At 40.4% G+C, this 27,790-nt stretch overlaps 1 protein-coding gene across 2 annotated transcripts in view; it reads right to left on the reverse strand.

Moving 5' to 3' along the window:
* The window catches only part of nmd3 (NMD3 ribosome export adaptor), a 69,877-nt gene extending 45,581 nt beyond the window's left edge, over positions 1 to 24,296 (reverse strand). The window contains exons 1-6 of one of the 2 annotated variants that reach the window (XM_061973248.2): positions 24,249 to 24,296; positions 20,742 to 20,794; positions 9,164 to 9,298; positions 8,952 to 9,048; positions 3,397 to 3,477; positions 1,764 to 1,892 (exon numbers count right to left, since the gene is read on the reverse strand). In XM_061973248.2, coding sequence (XP_061829232.1) covers positions 1,764 to 1,892; positions 3,397 to 3,477; positions 8,952 to 9,048; positions 9,164 to 9,298; positions 20,742 to 20,785 — 486 coding nt within the window. In that variant the 5' untranslated portion in view covers positions 20,786 to 20,794; positions 24,249 to 24,296. Of the gene's footprint in view, positions 1 to 1,763; positions 1,893 to 3,396; positions 3,478 to 8,951; positions 9,049 to 9,163; positions 9,299 to 20,741; positions 20,795 to 21,051; positions 21,205 to 24,248 lie in introns of those variants that run through there. The other variant, XM_061973247.2, reaches the window with a different exon arrangement.
* Positions 24,297 to 27,790: the final 3,494 nt, after the last annotated feature.

Here is a 27,790-nt window from a genome sequence, read left to right on the forward strand (position 1 = left end):
TCATACATTTATTATTATTATATCTAATTATTGATAATACTGTAAGTATGTAAGGGTCCTCCTTGAGCTGTTGACATACACTATATTGCCAAAAGTATTCGGCCACCCATCCAAATGATGAGAATCAGGTGTCCTAATCACAGGTAGGGATGTCCCGATCCGATATTTAGATCGGATGCCGATATTTGCCAAAAATTGCGTATCGGCAAGGCATGGGAAAATGCCGATCCAGATGCAGTTTAAAAAAAAACTCCGGTCCGTGTTTTCCAACGCACAGATTCAAATAATACATTCCACTTTTCTGCTGCTCCCTATTTCCGTTCCGCATTTTCCAGCACACCTTCAACACATCCACAGGTCTGTGGATTCTCACGCAGTTGCTTTTAGCTGCTGGCATTACACGACAGGCTCTTCTCACTCCTTCTTCTGTCTCCCTCTCACAGACAGCAAGTGCAACTTCTTACACACGTCATACGTCACATACGTATACGTCCTCTCCCAGCAGGGAGGTAGCAGCATGGCTAACGTTAGCTGTGATGCTAGCGCAGCCGCTAAGGTGCGCGCCTGCTCAAGCGTCCTCTGCGCAAGGCAAATCTATGCCACGCACAAAATCAAATAAAAAAATAAGCGCATAACAATTTTCGACACACGGACACGACAGAGACAACAGTTTTCGTCATCATTGTTCAAATATTGTGACGTCTGTCGAGACGCTTACCTCCATTCGGTGCCACACGCCCACACCATCAAAATGCTGAGGCAAAAATTTCCAGATCAACACCGTATGAAAAAAATAGTGATTTTTTTAGTTGTGATTTCCTTCTCTGAATGAAAGTTTAAAAGTAGCATATATTAATGCAGTATGAAGAAAAATGTTTTAATGTAGACATGCAAGCCTTGAAAGAACATTTTGAAAATCAAGACTACATTTCATGCAAATGGGTGCATTTCTACCCTATATTTTAACTTTAGATTTATTCTCATAAACTCTTTTGGCTGTCTTTTTGACACTTACATCCGGCGCCCCCCTCCACACCCTGGATTATAAATAATGTAAATAATTCGATGTGATTATCTTGTGTGATGACTGTATTATGATGATAGTATATATCTGATAGTATATATCTGTATCATGAATCAATTTAAGTGGACCCCGACTTAAACAAGTTGAAAAACTTATTGGGGTGTTACCATTTAGTGGTCAATTGTACGGAATATGTACTTCACTGTGCAACCTACTAATAAAAGTCTCAATCAATCAATCAAAACACAGAATCATCATACTGCTGTGATTATATGCATCAAGTGTTCATTCAAGGCTAAGGCAAAATATCGAGATATATATTGTGTATCGCAATATTAAAAAAAGGCCATATCGCCCAGCCCTAGTTCAATGATGCCATTTCTGTTTGTCATGTATCATTTTGTCTATTTTGTGTTTATCCTTGAATAAACAGGTCAGTTTCTTGTTACCAACCATTGTGTATTATTCAAACTCCCCTAATTCAGCTGGCTAGTTGTTATCAAGAGTACTAAAACCCTTTTCAACATGATTCTGACAACTAAGTAGGCTAAATAACTTTAAACTTTAATACATGCTCGGATAGTCCAGTATCGGTCAGTATCGGTATCGGTATCGGATCGGAAATGCAAAAACAATATCGGTATCGGATCGGAAGTGCAAAAACCTGGATCGGGACATCCCTAGTATAGAGCACTTATCATTTTATTGTTTCACTACTTAACATGAAACATTTATTTACCTTCTGCCTGACTTGAACCACAGCCTTCCAGAAATCCTTGGCCTCCACACGGTGGCAGTCACTGCACATTTGAGGCTGGATAACAAACTCCACTACAAAAACCTGCTGGAGGATGGCACCATTCATCACCTGCGAAGGCAAAAGACAAACAACAAGTTAGACCATATGCTCCCAAATCATGGCATGCAGCCACTGCAAGTAAAAAGGCCTTCACTTTGCAGTGGTTATTTCTGTAAAATGTACGCTTAAGCCTCACTTATATTTATCCTGTAAAATGACAACTTTGTCTTTTTTAGAGTACTGTCATTTTATTTTTTTTACCCTTTTCAGTTCGGGACCCAATAATCCTTGGCAATTTCGAAGCTGAGCTGGCCTTTAAAGATACCTTGTCCAATAGCCCCAAATAGAGTGATGTCCCTCAGGAGCACAGAGCTTGGTGTCTCATTGAAGGTCATTTGGATGATATGACAGATCAGTGTGATTTAGACCCGAGAGTCAGATTTCAAGAAGCTAAGTTGTGTTTGAGTACTGCCTTTTTCTGCAATATAAAACAATAAGTAAGCAGGGCTCATTGACAGCATGTAAATTAATTATGTAATAAATGATTGGCTTTTTGTTGCACACAACTCTATTTATCAATGTCAGACAGACTATGTTGGATACATTTTCAACTAGAGATATCCGATAATATATATAAAAGTGAATGCAAGTATACTTGGTCAACAGTCATACAGGTCACACTGAGGGTGGCCGTATAAACAACTTTAACACTGTTACAAATATGCGCCACACTGTGAACCCACACCAAACAAGAATGACAAACACATTTCGGGAGAACATCCGCACCGTAACACAACATAAACACAACAGCACAAATACCCAGAACCCCTTGCAGCACTAAATCTTCCGGGACGCTACAATATACACCCCCCGCTCCCCCCCCCCGGCAACCATTCTCCCTATTTCCACCCAGACAACAATATTGGGGGCGTGCCTTAAAGGCACTGCCTTTGCGTGCCGGCCCAATCACATAATATCTACGGCTTATACGGCCCCTGAGGGTGGCCGTATAAACAACTTTAACACTGTTACAAATATGCGCCAGACTGTGAACCCACACCAAACAAGAATGACAAACACTTTTCGGGAGAACATCCGCACCGTAACACAACATAAACACAACAGAACAAATACCCAGAACCCCTTACAGCACTAACTCTTCCGGGACGCTACAATATACCCCCCCCCCCCAACCTCCTCATGCTCTCTCAGGGAGAGCATGTCCCAAATTCCAAGCTGCTGTTTTGAGGCATGTTAAAAAAAATAATGCACTTTGTGACTTCAATAATAAATATGGCAGTGCCATGTTGGCATTTTTTTCCATAACTTGAGTTGATTTATTTTGGAAAACCTTGTTACATTGTTTAATGCATCCAGCGGGGCATCACAACAAAATTAGGCATAATAATGTGTTAATTCCACGACTGATATCGCTTGATATCGGAATCGGTAATTAAGAGTTGGACAATATAGGCAAAAAAGGCATTATCGGACATCTCTATTTTCAACACATTTTGGCATAAGTAGCTTTAATATCAATATCAATTAATGCAAACACTTCGGCATACAATACCTCTTTCTGTATGGTCAATTTCATCTTGATCCTTTTGGAGTGTGGCTCGGTCCACAGGAAGCCAGCGTCAATAAGACGCACCTGGGAGAAGAGAGATGTCAGTGAATGCGGGCGACCCAAACCTTTTTTGGCAGTGCGCCTTATGGTCAGAAAATAAGATATGTAAACAGTCCAAACCTCTAAAGGCTTAGTGGCAACATGCGTGGACAGCACCTTTTAGCTCTTATTTCCAAAATTGTGTACACTACTGAATTGGGGTCTTATGGCCGCTTATGTGGACACTTATACTGCCATCTGGTGGTGTCAGAAGAGTATAACATACAATGGAATTTGGAAAAAAAAGTGTAAAAATAAGAATTAGCATGTCACTAAACATGAAGTACACATTCGTGTACTTATGGACTTAAGTACATCATATCAAAAGACGATTCTTAGTTTTTATTCTAATTAGGGTCCAATAAGCCCAAATAGCAAAGAGAAATAACAAAAAGCATGTAAACAAACAGCTTGGGCCTTAAGAGGTTAAATTAGAATTGAAATAAATGACTTCAGGTGTTTTGTTGACTGTCACAGTAAAATTACCCACACTTGAGAAAGTACATTATATACACACACATGAAGTGTAGAAATTGCGTTAGATTAATAACATAATTTGAAAAAAAAACCTTAAAAAAAAGGCAATACAATTAAGCAGGATGAAGGTTTAATGTTGAATGAATCCAATAATAATGAATGAATACTACATATTTTGCTGTTTTTTTTGTTTTTTTTTTACATTTTTGTTGTGTTTTGCTTGATTGTAAAAGATACACAACTATCGAGGAGCTGGTCTGAGAAATAAAAGATGTTCATATGTTGTTAATATTCAGTGTTTTATTGTTCATAGTTAATATTAGAATAGAATAGAAAGTACTTTATTGATCCCTGGGGGAAATTCAGCACCACAGTTCGCTCACAATAGACAATAAACACTTTGTATTTATATTATTCACATGTAAAAAATACCTGTCTATTATACAGCATTATTCACATGCGAATAATATAGTCTATTATACAGCATTATTCACTTGTGAATAATGCTGTATAGTATTACATGTGAATAATATAAATACAGTCTATTATACAGCATTATTCACATGTGAAAAATATAAATACAGTCTATTATACAGCATTATTCACATGTGAATAATACAAATAGTCTATTATACAGCATTATTCACATGTGAATAATATAAATACAGTCTATTATACAGCATTATTCACATGTGAATAACAAATACAGTCTATTATACAGTATTATTCACATATGAATAATATAAAAACAGTCTATTATACAGTATTATTCACATGTGAATAATATAAATACAGTTATTATACAGCATTATTCACATGTGAATAATATAAATAGTCTATTATACAGCATTATTTACATGTGAGTAATATAAATACAGTCTATTATACAGCATTATTCACATGTGAAAAATATAAATACAAATGTAAATCCCACTTTCTTAATTTTCATGTACATTTTGGGTGTCCCATTCAGTAAAAAAACTGTAAAATACCATTCCTTTTTTTTGAGGCGGTCTGTCAGAACGTTTTTAGAACTCTGGTATTTTCAGGGTTCCTGAAAAAAAAGGGACCCAAACACACATACTGTACAGCAGATTTTTACAGCTAAATGTGTACTTGTAATTTATACACATTGCACCCCTCTCCCTGCCACATTTTTTTCTCTTAATGTGGCCCCTCCGAGTCAAAATATTTGCCCAGCTCTGATATAACAAATGGTGACGTCCTATCAGGATTTTTATTCTACATTTATAGACAAGCTTGTTGGTGTGAATGACAAGTGGGAAAGGCGAAAATTAAGTCGGAGAAAATTATAAATTATATAAGGTTTCTGTGCGACCGTGTAGCAAAAGCGAACGAGGAAAAGAGGTTCGGGGGAGCCTGGCTGCCCTGATGGAAACATTGCTGCGGGGTACGTGAGAGATTCCTGGGATAAATGGAGAATCATGTGCCTCTCAGTCCTTTCCAACAAGGACGTGGAAGACATCTACCTATTTGGAACCGTGATCGCGGGGCACCTGCTGATTGGGCTGGGCATTGCTCTGGTGTATCGTCAAATTCGTAAGACGATGGCAGCCACTCAAGGGGCCCAAAGGCTGTTCGTCGCAATGGAAGGTTTGGGCCGGGCTGTGGGATCACAGACTGGGGCGATTTCTGAACTGAATCGTAAGATGGATCACATCATGGAAAAGCTGGTTGAAAGGGAAAAATTGGATATGAGGGCCAACATGGACGAATAGAACAGACAAGCCATTGTAATGTCTGCTCGACAAGTGACAAGTGGGAAAAGGCGAAAATTAAGTCGGAGAAAATTATAAATTATATAATGTTTCTGTGCGACCGTGTAGCAAAAGCGAACGAGGAAAAGAGGTTCTGGGGAGCCTGGCTGCCCTGATGGAAACATTGCTGCGGGGTACGTGAGAGATTCCTGGGATAAATGGAGAATCATGTGCCTCTCAGTCCTTTCCAACGAGGACGTGGAAGACATCTACCTATTTGGAACCGTGATCGCGGGGCACCTGCTGATTGGGCTGGGCATTGCTCTGGTCCATCCATCCATCCATCTTCTTCCGCTTATCCGAGGTCGGGTCGCGGGGCAGCAGCTTAAACAGGGAAGCCCAGACTTCCCTCTCCCCAGCCACTTCGTCCAGCTCCTCCCGGGGGATCCCGAGGCGTTCCCAGGCCAGCCGGGAGAGATAGTCTTCCCAGCGTGTCCTGGGTCTTCCCCGTGGCATCCTACCGGTCGGACGTGCCCGAAACATCTTCCTAGGGAGGCGTTCGGGTGGCATCCTGACCAGATGCCCGAACCACCTCATCTGGCTCCTCTCGATGTGGAGGAGCAGCGGCTTTACTTTGAGCTCCCCCCGAATGACAGAGCTTCTCACCCTATCTCTAAGGGAGAGCCCCGCCACTCGGCGGAGGAAACTCATTTCGGCCGCTTGTACCCGTGATCTTGTCCTTTCGGTCATGACCCAAAGCTCATGACCATAGGTGAGGATGGGAACGTAGATCGACCGGTAAATCGCTAAATTGCTCTGGTGTATCGTCAAATTCGTAAGACGATGGCAGCCACTCAAGGGGCCCAAAGGCTGTTCGTCGCAATGGAAGGTTTGGGCCGGGCTGTGGGATCACAGACTGGGGCGATTTTTGAACTGAATCGCAAGATGGATCACATCATGGAAAAGCTGGTTGAAAGGGAAAAATTAGATATGAGGGCCAACATACCGTACATACAGACCCACTCGACATCTATTGCATTCGGTCTCCCCTAGAGGGGGGGGGGGGGGGGGGGGGGTTACCCACATATGCGGTCCTCTCCAAGGTTTCTCATAGTCATTCACATCGACGTCCCACTGGGGTGAGTTTTTTCTTGCCCTTATGTGGGCTTTGTACCGAGGATGTCGTTGTGGCTTGTGCAGCCCTTTGAGACACTTGTGATTTAGGGCTATATAAATAAACATTGATTGATTGGGGATAGGTTGATTGGCAACACTAAATTGACCCTAGTGTGTGGATGTGAGTGTGAATGTTGTCTGTCTATCTGTGTTGAGGTGGCGACTTGTCCAGGGTGTACGCCGCCTTCCGCCCGATTGTAGCTGAGATAGGCTCCAGCGCCCCCCGCGACCCCAAAAGGGAATAAGCGGTAGGAAATGGATGGATGGATGGATGATTGATTGAACATGGACGAATAGAACAGACAAGCCATTGTAATGTCTGCTCGCGGAAAAACAAAAAGCCTAATCTACGATTTGACTCCCTCGAATGGCCTTGACGCTGCAACAACAGGAGCAGGCTGTTCTGAAAACATCCCAGAGGACACCTCAATGATGGGACGCTTTTGACCTCCCTCCCTCCTCAACGACACCTGGAGTCGAACTTTTGCTTGCATGCAGAGCGGCCCCAGGCCTATGGACACTACATCAACACACCCAAGACAATGGGCATATACCGTATTTTCCGCACCATAAGCCGCCCTGGGTTATAAGCCGCGCCTTCAATGAACGGCATATTTCAAAACTTTGTCCACCTATAAGCCGCCCCGTGTTATAAGCCGCATCTAACTGCGCTAAAGGAATGTCAAAAAAACAGTCAGATAGGTCAGTCAAACTTTAATAATATATTAAAAACCAGCGTGATGTGGGCGCGCATGGAGTCGTATATCAACATGGACGGAGCTGCGTGAAAAATGCCACCCGGCCTCTTCGCGTAAACTTCCCTTAACCACTCGCTCATCTTTTCTTCATCCATCCATCCCTTCGAGTTAGCTTTTATGATGACGCCGGCTGGAAAGGTCTCTTTTGGCAAGGTCTTCCTTTTGAATATCACCATGGGTGGAAGTTTCTGGCCATTAGCATGGCAAGCTAGAACCACAGTGAAGGATGACTTCTCATTCCCTGTGGTGCGAATATTCACCGTACGTGCTCCCGTTGTATCCACAGTGCGGTTCACAGGAATATCAAAAGTCAGTGGAACCTCGTCCATGTTGATAATGTTCTCTGGCCGGATCTTTTTTTCAGCTATCTTGTTTTTACAATATGCACGGAAAGTAGCCAGCTTTTCTTGAAAGTCTTTAGGCAGTTGCTGTGAAATAGTAGTCCGTGTGCGGATGGAGAGATTGCGTCTTTTCATGAACCGGAAACCTGTCGCTTAGTAGGAGCCATTTTGTGGTCTTTACAGATGTAAACACACAAAGGAAATGAAACGTAATATCCGCGCGCTTCTTCTTCTTCTACCGGGGCGGGTGGTTGCTTACAGTAGAAGAAGAAGCGCTTCCTGTTCTATGGGGGCGGGTGCTTACCTTGGCGGTTGCTTGCGTAGAAGAAGAAGCACTTCCTCTTCTACGGGGAAAAAAGATGGCGGCTGTTTACCGTAGTTGCGAGACCGAAACTTTATGAAAATGAATCTTAATATTAATCCATATATAAAGCGCACCGGGTTAAAAGCCGCACTGTCAGCTTTTGAGTAAATTTGTGGTTTTTAGGTGCGGCTAATAGTGCGGAAAATACGGTACACCCCACCCCACCCCACGCCTTCACCACTGATTGATTCCCCTTCAGGGTGATGGACAGCTGGCAGCGCTTCATAGCAGCAGTCGACCTCCAGGACCCCAATACCCCCCCCCCTCTGTTGCGAGTTGTCGTGATTAAATGTAACATGTTTATGTGTGCATGGCATGGAGGTTTTTTCCCCACTCCAGACTAGGCCCCCTTAGGAGCCCAGTCTAGATTGTATTTTTTTTACTCATCTTCTTCCCCACCTTTTACGGGGCGCCTCGTGGCGACCCATCAGCGTCATTTCCTGTTCTGTAACTCTGTACACTGTTTGTTTGCCTCATCTTGAACGGGTTTGTGCTAAAAACATAGTTTCGTTGTACTTGTTGCAATGACAATAAAGACCTATCCTATCTGTACCGGTCCCGGGGCCGTTGGTCGGAGCCCCCTGAGTTAAGGCATGACACAGGTCTGTTAGTAAGGATCACTTACTTTGGTCATGGAGGCTTTAATTTTTTTCAGACATAGAGTGAGAAGCTCCCTGGATTCCAGAGCACATTGCAACCAAGTGGCTGGAGGCTGCAAGTACCTGCAAAGAGAAGGAAGATTTACATGCAACTCAAGTTCATAGAAATGATTCATGCATGGAAGTCCTTGCAGAAAACACTGTAATAATAATAATAAAAAAAGGACTTGGAACAAACCGTTCACATTGCTTGCAGAAATGCACTGTGACCTGCTTGGGAATTCCCTCCGAGATGTCCACCTGAGTGCGCAGACAAGGCACGCACATGTTGGCCGGGTTCGGGGGAATCGGGACACCACAAGTGCAGCACAGGCTAAATAAAAATGGGAATTTAATCAGTGACAATATTGCAGACACCATTACTATTATAAAAGACATGTTGCATGAAATGTTGTCACTAGAGATGTCTGATAATATCGGACTGACGATATTATCGGCCAATAAATGCTTTAAAATGTAATATCGGAAATTATCGGTTTCAAAAAGTAAAATGTATGACTTTTTAAAAGGCCGCTGTGTACACGGACGTAGGGAGAAGTACAGAGCGCCAATAAACCTTAAAGGCACTGCCTTTGCGTGCCGGCCCAATCACATAATAGCTTACGGCTTTTCACACACACACAAGTGAATGCAAGCATACTTGGTCAACAGCCATACAGGTCACACTGAGGGCGGCCGTATAAACAACTTTTTTTTTTTTGTGTCCTGTCCAGCTTCTCAGGCAAATCATGTACCGTATTTTCCGCACTATTAGCCGCACCTAAAAACCACAAATTTACTCAAAAGCTGACAGTGCGGCTTATAACCCGGTGCGCTTTATATATGGATTAATATTAAGATTCATTTTCATGAAGTTTCGGTCTCGCAACTACGGTAAACAGCCGCCATCTTTTTTCCCCGTAGAAGAGGAAGTGCTTCTTCTTCTACGCAAGCAACCGCCAAGGTAAGCACCCGCCCCCATAGAACAGGAAGCGCTTCTTCTTCTACTGTAAGCAACCACCCGCCCCCGTTGAAGAAGAAGAAGCGCGCGGATATTACGTTTCATTTCCTTTGTGTGTTTACATCTGTAAAGACCACAAAATGGCTCCTACTAAGCGACAGGTTTCCGGTTCATGAAAAGACGCAATCTCTCCATCCGCACACGGACTACTATTTCACAGCAACTGCCTAAAGACTTTCAAGAAAAGCTGGCTACTTTCCGTGCATATTGTAAAAACAAGATAGCTGAAAAAAAGATCCGGCCAGAGAACATTATCAACATGGACGAGGTTCCACTGACTTTTGACCGCACTGTGGATACAACGGGAGCACGTACGGTGAATATTCGCACCACAGGGAATGAGAAGTCATCCTTCACTGTGGTTCTAGCTTGCCATGCTAATGGCCAGAAACTTCCACCCATGGTGATATTCAAAAGGAAGACCTTGCCAAAAGAGACCTTTCCAGCCGGCGTCATCATAAAAGCTAACTCGAAGGGATGGATGGATGAAGAAAAGATGAGCGAGTGGTTAAGGGAAGTTTACGCGAAGAGGCCGGGTGGCTTTTTTCACGCAGCTCCGTCCATGTTGATATACGACTCCATGCGCGCCCACATCACGCTGGTTTTTAATATATTATTAAAGTTTGACTGACCTATCTGACTGTTTTTTTGACATTCCTTTAGCGCAGTTAGATGCGGCTTATAACACGGGGCGGCTTATAGGTGGACAAAGTTTTGAAATATGCCGTTCATTGAAGGCGCGGCTTATAACCCAGGGCGGCTTATGGTGCGAAAAATACGGTACGTAATGATAACTTGAGATACGAAAGAATGCAGAAAAATGGAGGGGGAGAAAGAGAAGCAACCTACATTAACCTTGTAGATTGTTATAGTCACAATAGGTTAAGCTTTGTCAGTGTGCCATGTGTTACACCCAGTTTACCCTAGGGCAACAACGTTAATATATGTTTGATGAAACGTGATTATGTGCATGAGTGTAAGTATGCATATGTACTTGTATATGTACAGAATGTGTATATGTGTTTGTACAGTGAATGTATATGTACAGTATGTGTATGTTTGTATATTGAATGTGCGTGTGGATGTACGAACTTTAGGTAGGTAAATATGTACTGTATTTGTGTATGCATGTGGGAGCGTAGGTACCTATGTACGTATAAACAACTTTAACACTGTTACAAATGTGAACCCACACCAAACAAGAATGACAAAACACATTTCGGGAGAACATCCGCACCGTAACACAACAGAACAAATACCCAGAAGCCCTTGCAGCACTAACTCTTCCGGGACGCTACAATATACATCCCCCCCGCTACCCCCTGCCCCAAAACCCCACCACCCCCAGCCCCGCCCTCCTCAACCTCCTCATGCTCTCTCAGGGAGAGCATGTCCCAAATTCCAAGCTGTTGTTTTGTGGCATGTTAAAAAAAAATAATGCACTTTGTGACTTCAATAATAAATATGGCAGTGCCATGTTGGCATTTTTTTTTACATAACTTGAGTTGATTTATTTCGGAAAACCTTGTTACATTGTTTAATGCATCCAGCGGGGCATCACAACAAAATTAGGCATGATAATGTGTTCATTCCATCCATCCATCCATCCATCTTCTTCCGCTTATCCGAGGTCGGGTCGCGGGGGCAGCAGCCTAAGCAGGGAAGCCCAGACTTCCCTCTCCCCAGCCACTTCGTCCAGCTCTTCCCGGGGGATCCCGAGGCGTTCCCAGGCCAGCCGGGAGACATAGTCTTCCCAAAGTGTCCTGGGTCTTCCCCGCGGCCTCCTACCGGTTGGACGTGCCCTAAACACCTCCCTAGGGAGGCGTTCGGGTGGCATCCTGACCAGATGCCCGAACCACCTCATCTGGCTCCTCTCGATGTGGAGGAGCAGCGGCTTTACTTTGAGCTTCCACCGGATGACAGAGCTTCTCACCCTATCTCTAAGGGAGAGACCCGCCACCCGGCGGAGGAAACTCATTTGGGCCGCTTGTACCCGTGATCTTGTCCTTGCGGTCATAACCCAAAGCTCATGACCATAGGTGAGGATGGGAACGTAGATCGACCGGTAAATTGAGAGCTTTGCCTTCCGGCTCAGCTCCTTCTTCACCACAACGGATCGATACAGCGTCCGCATTACTGAAGATGCCGCACCGATCCGCCTGTCGATCTCACGATCCACTCTTCCCCCACTCGTGAACAAGACTCCGAGGTACTTGAACTCCTCCACTTGGGGCAGGGTCTCCTCCCCAACCCGGAGATGGCACTCCACCCTTTTCCGGGCGAGAACCATGGACTCGGACTTGGAGGCGCTGATTCTCATCCCAGTCGCTTCACACTCAGCTGCGAACCGATCCAGTGAGAGCTGAAGATCCCGGCCAGATGAAGCCATCAGGACCACATCATCCGCAAAAAGCAGAGACCTAATCCTGCAGCCACCAAACCGGAACCCCTCAACGCCTTGACTGCGCCTAGAAATTCTGTCCATAAAAGTTATGAACAGAATGGGTGACAAAGGGCAGCCTTGGCGGAGTCCAACCCTCACTGGAAACGTGTCCGACCTACTGCCGGCAATGCGGACCAAGCTCTGGCACTGATCGTACAGGGAGCGGACTGCCACAATCAGACAGTCCGATACCCCGTACTCTCTGAGCACTCCCCACAGGACTTCCCGAGGGACACGGTCGAATGCCTTCTCCAAGTCCACAAAGCACATGTAGACTGGTTGAGCAAACTCCCATGCACCCTCCAGGACCCTGCCGAGAGTATAGAGCTGGTCCACAGTTCCACGACCAGGACGAAAACCACACTGTTCCTCCTGAATCCGAGGTTCGACTATCCGGCGTAGCCTCCTCTCCAGTACACCTGAATAGACCTTACCGGGTGTTCATTCCACGACTGTATATATCGGTATCGCTTGATATCGGAATCGGTAATTAAGAGTTGGACAATATCGGCAAAAAAGCCATTATCGCACATCTCTATTTGTCACGGTAGTGAAAGCAAAACTCAAGCAAGACGTACAGTAGATAGGGTTGCAAAATTCCGGGAATATTCAAAGTTGGAAACTCTCCATGGGAATTAACGGGAATAAACATTGAATGCAACATGCTAGATCTTGCAGCATGATTATTAGCTAAAACAAGCTGATTTCATGCAAATTCAGTAGAATTTCAAGCCTGCACTGTGCATTCCTCCATCACATGGCCAGATAATTCCCAGCATGCTACACACTAAAGCAGAGCTATTGAGGCCACACTAGTATTTGAGCCCAAGGACTTCATCCAGTCAGGTAAGTGTTGATGGGGTAAATATATTTGATGTATGGTATTTAAGTGTAATTGCTTGTTACTGTATGACTGTAGACTACTCCAGCAGACTTACACTCAAGCTAGCTAGCTGTTCCTCTACTTGTTAAATGATTTTGGGGCCAATATTCGTAGCTAGCTAGGTTTATGTACCACCACAGTCTCATAATGAACCCAAAATATTTTTTCTGTTAGCCGTGATGCTAATTTTCTCTATGTTAAATCCCATTCATTTATGCTAACAACGTTAGCAATCCGAATTTACCTTTTTATGTAATGTGTAAAGTTCAACTAGCAAATACGAAATCAAAACGAGTAGTTTCCTCTGCCTTTTGTTGTCATACAAGAATGTAGGTTATAGTTTGATTTAGCATGCTGATTGACTGTTCATTTATTCATCTAGACCAGGGGTGCTCATTACGTCGATCGCGAGCTACCGGTCGATCTCGGAGGGTGTGTCAGTCGATCACCAGCCAGGCATTAAAAAAAATAGTCCTAAAAATGAGCGATCATAAATCTTCACTATGACGTCACTTTCGTCACTTGATTGACATTCACGGCACCCGAGGGTCTTTTGAGATGACGCTGGCTGCTGCCAGATCATTAAAATTACCGACTGGAAGGCGAGAAACACTTTATTTCAACAGACTCTGGCGCCGTACCTGTCGTCAAAACTCCAAAGACCGACTGCACAGTTGCACAGTTGCGCTAACAAAATAAGAGTCTCAGAAAGCTGGCGTGCACAAGCTAGCAAGCTACGGAGTTTGCCGACAATGTATTTCTTGTAAAGTGTATACAAAAGAGTACAGAAGCTGGACAAATAAGATGCCAAAAACCAACCACTTTCATGTGGTATTGGACAGAAAGGAGGACTTTTTTTCTCCTACATTCGAAAATGCGAACGTTATCAGCACCACTGTCTGATTCCAATCAATGCAAGTCATCAGAATCAGGTAATACACCAACTTATATTCTTGTCTTCATGAAAGAAAGGAATCTATATGTGTTAAACATGCTTGTATTATCTTTAAACACCTTAACTTGTTAACAATATTAACTATATGTGTTAAACATGCTTGCATTATCTTTACCTTTAACTTATTAACAATATTAACTATATGTGTTAAACATGCTTGTATTATCTTTAAACACCTTTAAATTGTTAACAATATTAACTATATGTGTTAAACATGCTTGTATTATCTTTAAACACTTTAACTTGTTAACAATATTAACTATATGTGTTAAACATGCTTGCATTATCTTTACCTTTAACTTATTAACAATATTAACTATATGTGTTAAACATGCTTGTATTATTAAACACCTTTAACTTGTTAACAATATTAACTATGCGTAAAATATTCTTGTATTATCATTAAACACCTTTAATTTATTAACAATATTAACTATATGTATTAAACATGCTTGCATTATCACTAAACATCTTTAACTTGTTAACAATATTAACTATATGTGTTAAACATGTTTGCATTATCTTTAAACACCTTTAACTTAACAATATTAACTATATGTGTTAAACATGCTTATATTATCATTAATCACCTTTAACTTGTTAACAATATTAACTATATGTATTAAACATACTTGTATTATCATTAAACACCTTTAATTTATTAACAATATTAACTATATGTGTTAAACATGCTTGCATTATCATTAAACTCCTTTAACTTGTTAACAAAAACATATATTTCATAAATAAGTAAATATAAATGATATATATGAATGAGGTAGATCCCCACGACTTGATCAATTGAAAAGTAGCTCGCCTGCAGAAAAAGTGTGAGCACCCCTGATGTACACTATATTGCCAAAAGTATTTGGCCACTTGCCTTGACTCACATATGAACTTGAAGTGCCATCCTATTCCTAACCCATAGGGTTCAACATGATGTTCAACAACTCTTCTGGGAAGGCTGTCTACAAGGTTGCGGAGTGTGTTTATAGGAATTTTCCACCATTCTTTCAAAAGTGCATTGGTGAGGTCACACACTGATGTTGGTGGAGAAGGCCTGGCTCTCAGTCTCCGTTCTAATTCATCCCAAAGGTGTTCTATCGGGTTCAGGTCAGGACTCTGTGCAGGCCAGTCAAGTTCATCCACACCAGACTCTTGTCATCCATGTCTTTATGGACCTTGCTTTGTGCACTGGTGCACAGTCATGTTGGAAGAGGAAAGGGCCCGCTCCAAACTGTTCCTACAAGGTTGAGAGCATGGAATTGTCCAAAATGTTTTGGTATCCTGGATCATTGCCATTTATTTTATGCTCTGACCCCCTCTTCTTCGTGGAGGGGGTTGGGGGGGCACAGGTTCAGAGACAACAGATGAAGCACTGGCTGTCCAAAGTCGGGACCCGGGATGGACCGCTCGTCTGTGCATCGGTTGGGGACGTCTCTGCGCTGCTGACCTGTCTCCGCTCGGGATGGTCTCCTGCTGGCCCCACTATGGACTGGACTCTCACTATTATGTTAGATCCACTATGGACTGGACTCTCACTATTATGTTAGATCCACTATGGACTGGACTCTCACATTATTATGTTAGATCCACTATGGACTGGACTCTCACTATTATGTTAGATCCACTATGGACTGGACTCTCACACTATTATGTTAGATCCACTATGGACTGGACTCTCACACTATTATGTTAGATCCACTATGGACTGGACTCTCACACTATTATGTTAGATCCACTATGGACTGGACTCTCACACTATTATGTTAGATCCACTATGGACTGGACTCTCACTATTATGTTAGATCCACTATGGACTGGACTCTCACTATTATGTTAGATCCACTATGGACTGGACTCTCACACTATTATGTTAGATCCACTATGGACTGGACTCTCACAATATTAAGTTACATCCACTATGGACTGGACTCTCACACTATTAACTAGATCCACTATGGACTGGACTCTCACACTATTATGTTAGATCCACTACGGACTGGACTCTCACACTATTATGTTAGATCCACTATGGACTGGACTCTCACAATTTTATGTTAGATCCACTATGGACTGGACTCTCACATTATTATGCTAGATCTACTGTGGACTGGATTCTCACACTATTAACTAGATCCACTATGGACTGGACTCGCACACTATTGTATTAGATCCACTATGGACTGGACTCTCACACTATTATGTTAGATCCACTATGGACTGGACTCTCACTATTATGTTGGATCCACTATGGACTGGACTCTCACACTATTAACTAGATCCACTATGGACTGGACTCTCACACTATTATGTTAGATCCACTATGGACTGGAATCTCACACTATTATGTTAGATCCACTATGGACTGGACTCTCACACTATTATGTTAGATCCACTATGGACTGGACTCTCACACTATTATGTTAGATCCACTATGGACTGGACTCTCACACTATTATGTTAGATCCACTATGGACTGGACTCTCACACTATTATGCTAGATCCACTATGGACTGGACTCTCACACTATTAACTAGATCCACTATGGACTGGACTCTCACTATTATGTTGGATCCACTATGGACTGGACTCTCACACTATTATGTTAGATCCACTATGGACTGGACTCTCACATTATTATGTTAGATCCAAAATGGACTGGACTCTCACACTATTTTGTTAGTTCCACTATGGACTGGACTCTCACACAATTATGTTAGATCCACTATGGACTGGACTCTCACACTATTATGTTAGATCCACTATGGACTGGACTCTCACACTATTATGTTAGATCCACTATGGACTGGACTCTCACACTATTATGTTAGATCCACTATGGACTGGACTCTCACACCATTATGTTAGATCCACTATGGACTGGACTCTCACATTATTATGTTAGATCTACTATGGACTGGACTCTCACACTATTAACTAGATCCACTATGGACTGGACTCTCACACTATTATGTTAGATCCACTATGGACTGGATTCTCACACTATTATGTTAGATCCACTATGGACTGGACTCTCACAATATTATGCTAGATCCACTGTGGACTGGATTCTCACACTATTAACTAGATCCAATATGGACTGGACTCTCACCCTATTATGTTAGATCCACTACGGACTGGACTCTCACAATATTATGTTAGATCCACTATGGACTGGACTCTCACACTATTATGTTAGATCCACTATGGACTGGACCCTCACACTATTATGTTAGATCCACTATGGACTGGACTCTCACACTATTATGTTAGATCCACTATGGACTGGACTCTCACACCATTATGTTAGATCCACTATGGACTGGACTCTCACACTATTATGTTAGATTCACTATGGACTGGACTCTCACACTATTATGTTAGATCCGCTATGGACTGGACTCTCACACTATTATGTTAGATCCACTATGGACTGGACTCTCACAATATTATGTTAGATCCACTATGGACTGGACTCTCACACTATTATGTTAGATCCACTATGGACTGGACTCTCACACTATTATGTTAGATCCACTATGGACTGGACTCTCACACCATTATGTTAGATCCACTATGGACTGGACTCTCACATTATTATGTTAGATCTACTATGGACTGGACTCTCACACTATTAACTAGATCCACTATGGACTGGACTCTCACACTATTATGTTAGATCCACTATGGACTGGATTCTCACACTATTATGTTAGATCCACTATGGACTGGACTCTCACAATATTATGCTAGATCCACTGTGGACTGGATTCTCACACTATTAACTAGATCCAATATGGACTGGACTCTCACCCTATTATGTTAGATCCACTACGGACTGGACTCTCACAATATTATGTTAGATCCACTATGGACTGGACTCTCACACTATTATGTTAGATCCACTATGGACTGGACTCTCACACTATTATGTTAGATCCACTATGGACTGGACTCTCACACTATTATGTTAGATCCACTATGGACTGGACTCTCACACCATTATGTTAGATCCACTATGGACTGGACTCTCACACTATTATGTTAGATTCACTATGGACTGGACTCTCACACTATTATGTTAGATCCGCTATGGACTGGACTCTCACACTATTATGTTAGATCCACTATGGACTGGACTCTCACAATATTATGTTAGATCCACTATGGACTGGACTCTCACACTATTATGCTAAATCCACTATGGACTGGACTCTCACACTATTATGTTAGATCCACTATGGACTGGACTCTCACACTATTATGTTAGATCCACTATGGACTGGACTCTCACACTATTATGTTAGATCCACTATGGACTGGACTCTCACACTATTATGCTAGATCCACTATGGACTGGACTCTCACACTATTAACTAGATCCACTATGGACTGGACTCTCACTATTATGTTGGATCCACTATGGACTGGACTCTCACACTATTATGTTAGATCCACTATGGACTGGACTCTCACATTATTATGTTAGATCCAAAATGGACTGGACTCTCACACTATTTTGTTAGTTCCACTATGGACTGGACTCTCACACAATTATGTTAGATCCACTATGGACTGGACTCTCACACTATTATGTTAGATCCACTATGGACTGGACTCTCACACTATTATGTTAGATCCACTATGGACTGGACTCTCACACTATTATGTTAGATCCACTATGGACTGGACTCTCACACCATTATGTTAGATCCACTATGGACTGGACTCTCACATTATTATGTTAGATCTACTATGGACTGGACTCTCACACTATTAACTAGATCCACTATGGACTGGACTCTCACACTATTATGTTAGATCCACTATGGACTGGATTCTCACACTATTATGTTAGATCCACTATGGACTGGACTCTCACAATATTATGCTAGATCCACTGTGGACTGGATTCTCACACTATTAACTAGATCCAATATGGACTGGACTCTCACCCTATTATGTTAGATCCACTACGGACTGGACTCTCACAATATTATGTTAGATCCACTATGGACTGGACTCTCACACTATTATGTTAGATCCACTATGGACTGGACCCTCACACTATTATGTTAGATCCACTATGGACTGGACTCTCACACTATTATGTTAGATCCACTATGGACTGGACTCTCACACCATTATGTTAGATCCACTATGGACTGGACTCTCACACTATTATGTTAGATTCACTATGGACTGGACTCTCACACTATTATGTTAGATCCGCTATGGACTGGACTCTCACACTATTATGTTAGATCCACTATGGACTGGACTCTCACAATATTATGTTAGATCCACTATGGACTGGACTCTCACACTATTATGTTAGATCCACTATGGACTGGACTCTCACACTATTATGTTAGATCCACTATGGACTGGACTCTCACACCATTATGTTAGATCCACTATGGACTGGACTCTCACATTATTATGTTAGATCTACTATGGACTGGACTCTCACACTATTAACTAGATCCACTATGGACTGGACTCTCACACTATTATGTTAGATCCACTATGGACTGGATTCTCACACTATTATGTTAGATCCACTATGGACTGGACTCTCACAATATTATGCTAGATCCACTGTGGACTGGATTCTCACACTATTAACTAGATCCAATATGGACTGGACTCTCACCCTATTATGTTAGATCCACTACGGACTGGACTCTCACAATATTATGTTAGATCCACTATGGACTGGACTCTCACACTATTATGTTAGATCCACTATGGACTGGACTCTCACACTATTATGTTAGATCCACTATGGACTGGACTCTCACACTATTATGTTAGATCCACTATGGACTGGACTCTCACACCATTATGTTAGATCCACTATGGACTGGACTCTCACACTATTATGTTAGATTCACTATGGACTGGACTCTCACACTATTATGTTAGATCCGCTATGGACTGGACTCTCACACTATTATGTTAGATCCACTATGGACTGGACTCTCACAATATTATGTTAGATCCACTATGGACTGGACTCTCACACTATTATGCTAAATCCACTATGGACTGGACTCTCACACTATTATGTTAGATCCACTATGGACTGGACTCTCACAATATTATGCTAGATCCACTCGACGTCCATTGCACCGGTCCCCACATCTGCGGTCCTCTCCAAGGTTTCCTCATTGTCCCATTGGGTTGAGTTTTTCCCTTGCCCTGATGTGGGATCTGAGCCGAGGATGTCGTTGTGGCTTGCGCAGCCCTTTGAGACACTCGTGATTTAGGGCTATATAAGTAAACATTGATTGATTGACATCAACATAGGGGCCAAGCCCAAACTCCTGGAAAAACAACCCCACACCATAATTCCTCCTCCACCAAATTCCACACTCGGCACCATGCGGTCCGAAACCTACCGTTCTCCTGGCATTTCGACAGACTGCAATATTTACTCACTAATACCAAAATAGAAGGAGATACTTACATATTCCCCTGGTTGGGTGTGCCAACAGACTGCATGTACTCCATTATTGACCCCTACAATGACCAAGAACAATGTAATTGATAACTGAATTAGAGTAATTATACTACTCATTAATATCAGTACAATGACCGCGACCCCAAAAGGGACAAGCGGTAGTAAATGGATGGATGGATGACTGTTAACCAAGTTTCTAGCATTAGCATTACAACATAAACAGCGGTTTAGTAAACCAACAATATATTGGGCGACATTCTCAACAAAGGACTTTAAATGCCACACCCACGTTAAAGAAGAAGGCAAATATACTTACGATAGTAACGTTAAAATGAAATAATAACCACACTTTTTCACGCCACGTTTTTCCCACGGAGGTCCGTGCGGAAAGGCTGAATGACGTAACGCGAGTCTTGAGGACCCAGAAGCTGCCCTATTCTCGCCTGAGTAAAATAACTAACCAAAACAAGTGATACACTATTAGTTTAACATCAAATGTGTGTTTTATTGTACTGCTTCAAACAAGCGTAGAATTGAAAAAATATATGTATAAATGAAAACAATAAAGACACTCAACACGTAAAAGTCATTGTAAAAAAAAATAAAAAAATAAAAACGCAGACCATATATTGTTGTTTGAATTTAAAAAGGTTTTTATGATCTTTCTATTGTTATTGAAGAATTTAGTATTTTAAACTCAATGTGTTCTACAAGCATACTTGCCAACCTTGAGACCTCCGATTTCGGGGGATGGGAGAGTGGGGGGCGTGGTCGGGGGGGTTGGACGGGGGCGTGGTTAAGAGGGGAGGAGTATATTGACAGCTAGAATTCACCAAGTATTTCATACATATATATATATATATATATATATATATATATATATATATATATATATATATATATATATATAGGGCCGGCCCGTGGCATAGGCCGTATAGGCAAATGCTAAGGGCGCCGTCCATCAGGGGGCGCCACGCCAGTGCCACAAATGTTGGAGGAAAAAAAAAAAGAAAAAAAAGTTGGTTCTATTATTTCTAAATACAAAAAATAATCCCACGTTAATTAAAATGCAACATAAAGCCTATTTAATAGAAATATTATTTGTTACAACGTTACACCCCCCCCCCCCCCCCCCCCCCCCTCCCCCCGCACGGTGCGCCCCCTCCCTTCCCGTATCATGACTCTTTTTGGACGTCACCACATCCAAAAATCAACACAAGATGTCAAAACGGCCAAAACGTCAGGTGCCCAGGGAAGAAAAAAGAGAAAAGAAGAGGAGTAGAAACGGGAAAAGACAGAGGTAGCAGTTGGGTAACGTTAGCCTACATGAAATTATTTGTCTGTTACAGAATGTGATAGTAACCTGGCTTTTTAGCATTAAGCTAATGTTACATGATTCGGCAATTGCTAATCAATAAATAGCTAGTTCTGTTTTAACGTCGGGTTAATATTGTAGAGGGGGCTAAATTGTTATGGAAAATAATAATGTAACGTTAGGTAATTACAGTACTCCCACCTTACATTCCTCAGGGACATTTGTATTAGATCTTTTAAGCAGGTGTTTTTTGTTTACATTGTTATTGCCTTCTGGTTAGCTAATGTTTGCCCTGCAGGTAATAGTCACTTTTCCACCCCTTTATATATTAGGTATAGTTGTAAGTAATAAAAAAAGGTCAAAGACAAAGCTATTCGGTTTCTTGTTAGTATATACACTTCACTGCGGATGTGGGGGGGGGGCGCCACCTAAAATCTTGCCTAGGGCGCCAGATTGGTTAGGGCCGGGCCTGCTTGCCAACCTTGAGACCTCCGATTTTGGGAGATGGGGGGGTGGGGGGCGTGGTCGGGGGTGGGACGGGGGCGTGGTTAAGAGGGGAGGAGTATATTGACACAAGTATTTCATACATATATATATATATATATATATATATATATATATATATATATATATATATATATATATTCTGAAAATATGCAAACAAAACTGTGTTTAGATAATTGATACTTCAAACTTGCATAAATAAATCTTAAGGAATATAACATAACTTGGCTTCTGAGAGCTTCAAAATGTAATGAATAAAATGCTAAAGTTGTTGATAAACAAGCAATTATTTTAATAATTAAATATGGTCATTTTAAATGAATTATTGTGATCATTTAAAATCAATTATTTCCAATATGTTTATTTTAATGTATAATTCTATGGCTGGATGTAATAAGGAGTCAGAAAAAATAAAAAATAAAAATACAATTAATGTTGATGTTTTTAGCAAAATATAGTAAAAATGTATTTTTTTATTTTTTTTTAAATTAATAAATATATTTATTTTTAGGTAAGGTAAACATAATAATACAATTTATCTCTAGTCTGGATGATTTAGTTCTTGTCACCCTGTTGTCCTCCCATCATAAAAAAAAGGCTGTCCTCACTCAGGTCCGCATGGAGCTGGAGGGGGCGTGGCCTCCAGCTCTGGCTGAAAATCGGGAGATTTTCGGGAGAATATTTGTCCCGAGAGGTTTTCGGGAGAGGCATTGAATTTCGGGAGTCTCCCGGAAAATTCGGGAGGGTTGGCAAGTATGTTTACAAGCACCTGCTGACTGGCTGTCAGACTGACGCATTCACGACTATCGGAAATTTTTAATTCGAAACTACTAAGTAGAAATTGTGCGTGTTGATAAGCATTTTCTAACACTTAGAACCACCGGGAAACATAGTGTTCTTAAAAACAAACTAAACGTCAAATTTTTCACGTAATGTCTAATGCTGTGTATGTTTTACGATGTTAAAGATGAAATGGTAACTACACTTTTTAACGCCACCTTTTTCCCCACGGAGGTCCGTAGCTCGAGTCTTGAGGACTCAGAAAGCTGCCCTATTTTCGCCTGAGTAAAATAACTAACCAAAACATTATTTAATCCGAATAACGTGATGCACTATTAGTTTACATCAAATGTGTGTTTTATTGTACTTCTTCAAATAAGCATCAAATTGTAAAAATATGTGTAAAATTGAAAACAATAAATACATTCAACATGAGGACCTAAAAGCTGCCCTATTTTCGCCTGAGTAAAATAACTAACCAAAACATTATTTAATCCGAATGAAGTGATGCACTATTAGTTTAACATCAAATATATGTTTTATTGTACTGCTTCAAATAAGCATCAAATTGAAAAAATATGTGTATAAATGAAAACAATAAAAACATTCAACACGTATTGTGAACAAAAAAAACGCAGACCATATAATGTTGTTTGAATTTAAAAAGGTTTAAATGATCTTACTATTGTTATTGAAGAATTTAGTATTTTAAACTCAATGTTTTCTATAAGCACCTGCTGACTGGCTGTCAGACTGACGCGTTCATGACTATCGGAATTTTTTAATACCAAACTACTAAGTAGAAATTGATACGCATTTTCCAACAATTTGAACCACCGGGAAAAAACTGTGTTCTTAAAAACAAACCATGTGTCACATTTTGCACGTTATGTCTAATGCTGTGTGTGTTTTACGATGGTAACGTTAAAATGAAATAATAACCACACTTTTTAACGCCACGTTTTTCCCACGGAGAACCGCGCGGAAAGCCCGAATGACGTAACGCAAGTCCCGAGGACCCAGAAGCTTCCCTATTTTCGCCTGAGTACAATAACTAACCAAAACAGCATTTAATCCGAATAACGTGATACTCTTTTAGTTTGACATCAAATACATGTTTTATTGTACTGCTTCAAACAAGCGTCGAATTGAAAAAAATACATGTATAAATGAAAAAAAATAAAGACATTCAACACGTAAAAGTCATTGTCAAAAATGAAATTAAAACGCAGACCTTTAATGTTAAATTTTTTTTGATGATTTTACTATTGTAATTGAATAATTTAGTATTTTAAAACTCAATGTTTTCTATAAGCACCTGCTGACTGGCTGTCAGACTGACGCGTTCATGACTATCGGAATTTTTTTATACCAAACTACTAAGTAGAAATTGATACGCATTTTCCAATAATTTGAACCACCGGAAAAAATAGTGTTCTTAAAAACAAACCAAACGTCACATTTTTCACGTAATGTCTAATACTGTGTATGTTTTACGATGGTAACGTTAGAGATGAAATGGTAACCACACTTTTTAACGCCACCTTTTTCGCACGGAGGTCCGTAACGCGAGGCTTGAGAACCCAGAAGCTGCCCTATGTTCGCCTGAGTAAAATAAGTAACCAAAACATTGTTTAATCTGGATAACGCGATGCACAATTAGTTTAACATAAAATATGTGTTTTATTGTACTGCTTCAAATAAGCGTCAAATTGAAAAATGTATGTATAAATGAAAACAATAAAGACATTCAACACGTAAAAGTCAATGTCAAAAAATAAATAAATAATAACGCAGACCATTTAATGTTGTTTAAATTTAAAAAGGTTTAAATGATCTTACTATTGTAATTGAATAATTTAGTATATTAAACTCAATGTTTTCTATAAGCATCTGCTGACTGGCTGTCAGACTGACGCGTTCATGACTATCGGACATTTTTAATACAAAACTACTAAGTAGAAATTGATACGCATTTTCCAACAATTTGAACCACCGGGAAAAAACAGTGTTCTTAAAAACAAACCATGTGTCACATTTTGCACGTTCTGTCTAATGCTGTGTGTGTTTTACGATGATAACGTTAAAATGAAATAATAACCACACTTTTTAACGCCACGTTTTTCCCACGGAGGTTCGTGCGGAAAGCCTGAATGACGTAACGCAAATCCTGAGGACCCAGAAGCTTCCCTATTTTCGCCTGAGTACAATAACTAACCAAAACAGTATTTAATCCGAATAACGTGATACTCTTTTAGTTTGACATCAAAATGTTTTATTGTACTCCTTCAAACAAGCGTCGAATTGAAAAAAAATACATGTATAAATGAAAAAAAAAAAAAAAATACATTCAACACGTAAAAGGCCATGTCAAAAATTAAAAGAAAACGCAGACCTTTAATGTTTAAAATTTGAAAATATTTTGATGATCTTATTATTGTAATTGAATAATTTAGTATTTTAAAACTCAATGTTTTCTACAAGCACCTGCTGACTGGCTGTCAGATTGACGCGTTCATGACTATCGGACATTTTTAATACGAAACTACTAAGTAGAAATTGATACGCATTTTCCAACAATTTGAACCACCGGGAAAAAACAGTGTTCTTAAAAACAAACCATGTGTCACATTTTGCACGTTATGTCTAATGCTGTGTGTGTTTTACGATGGTAACGTTAAAGATGAAATGGTAACCACACTTTTTAACGCAACCTTTTTCTCACGGAGGTCTGTAACGCGAGTCTTGAGGACCCAGAAAGCTGCCCTATTTTCGCCTGAGTAAAATAACTAACCAAAACATTATTTAATCCGAATAACGTGATGCACTATTAGTTTAACATCAATTGTGTGTTTTATTGTACTGCTTCAAATAAGCATCAAATTGTAAAAATATGTGTAAAAATGAAAACAATAAAGACATTCAACATGAGGACCTATAAACTGCCCTATTTTCGCCTGAGTAAAATAACTAACCAACATATTATTTAATCCGAATGAAGTGATACACCATTAGTTTAACATCAAATATATTTTTTATTGTACTGCTTCAAATAAGCATCAAATTGAAAAAAATATGTGTATAAATGAAAACAATAAATAAATTCAACACGTATTGTGAAAAAAAAAAAAAAAACGCAGACCATATAATGTTGAATTTAAAAAAGTTTAAATGATCTTAGTATTGTTATTGAAGAATTTAGTATTTTAAACTTAGTATTGTTATTGAAGAATTTAGTATTTTAAACTCAATGTTTTCTACAAGCACCTGCTGACTGGCTGTCAGACTGACGCATTCAGGACTATCGGACAATTTTAATACGAAACTACTAAGTAGAAATTGATACGCATTTTCCAACAATTTGAACCACCGGGAAAAACCATTGTTCTTAAAAACAAACCATGTGTCACATTTTGCACGTTATGTCTAATGCTGTGTGTGTTTTACGATGGTAACGTTAAAATGAAATATTAACCACATTTTTTTGAACGCCACGTTTTTCCCACGGAAGTCAGCGCGGAAAGCCTGAATGACGTAACGCAAGTCCTGAGGACCCAGAAGCTTCCCAATTATCGCCTGAGTACAATAACTAACCAAAACAGTATTTAATCCGAATAACGTGATACTCTTTTAGTTTGACATCAAATACATGTTTTATTGTACTGCTTCAAACAAGCGTCAAATTTTAAAAATACATGTATAAATGAAAAAATAAAGACATTCAACACGTAAAAGTCATTGTCAAAAATTTAAAGAAAACGCAGACCTTTAATGTTTAAAAGATTTTGATGATTTTACTATTGTAATTGAATAATTTAGTATTTTAAAACTCAATGTTTTCTATAAGCACCTGCTGACTGGCTGTCAGACTGACGCGTTCATGACTATCGTAATTTTTTATTTCGAAACTACTAAATAGAAATTGGGCGTTTGATACGCATTTTCCAACACTTTGAACCACCGGAAAAAATAGTGTTCTTAAAAACAAACCAAACGTCACATTTTTCACGTTATGTCTAATGCTGTGTGTGTTGATGGTAACGTTAAAATGAAATAATAACCACACTTTTTAACGCCACGTTTTCTCCGTGCAGAAAGCCTGAATGACGTAACGCAAGTCTTGAGGACCCAGAAGCTTCCCTATTTTCGCCTGAGTACAATAACTAACCAAAACAGTATTTAATCCGAATAACGTGATACTCTTTTAGTTTGACATCAAATACATGTTTTATTGTACTGCTTCAAACAAGCGTTGAATTGAAAAAAATACACGTATAAATGACATTCAACACGTAAAAGTCCTTGTCAAAAATTAAAAGAAAACGCAGACCTTTTTTTTTGATGATTTTACTATTGTAATTGAATAATTTAGTATTTTAAAACTCAATGTTTTCTATAAGCACCTGCTGACTGGCTGTCAGACTGACGCGTTCATGACTATCGTAATTTTTTAATT

This window comes from Nerophis lumbriciformis, linkage group LG17 (assembly GCF_033978685.3).
Source record: "Nerophis lumbriciformis linkage group LG17, RoL_Nlum_v2.1, whole genome shotgun sequence".
Lineage (NCBI taxonomy): Eukaryota > Metazoa > Chordata > Actinopteri > Syngnathiformes > Syngnathidae > Nerophis > Nerophis lumbriciformis.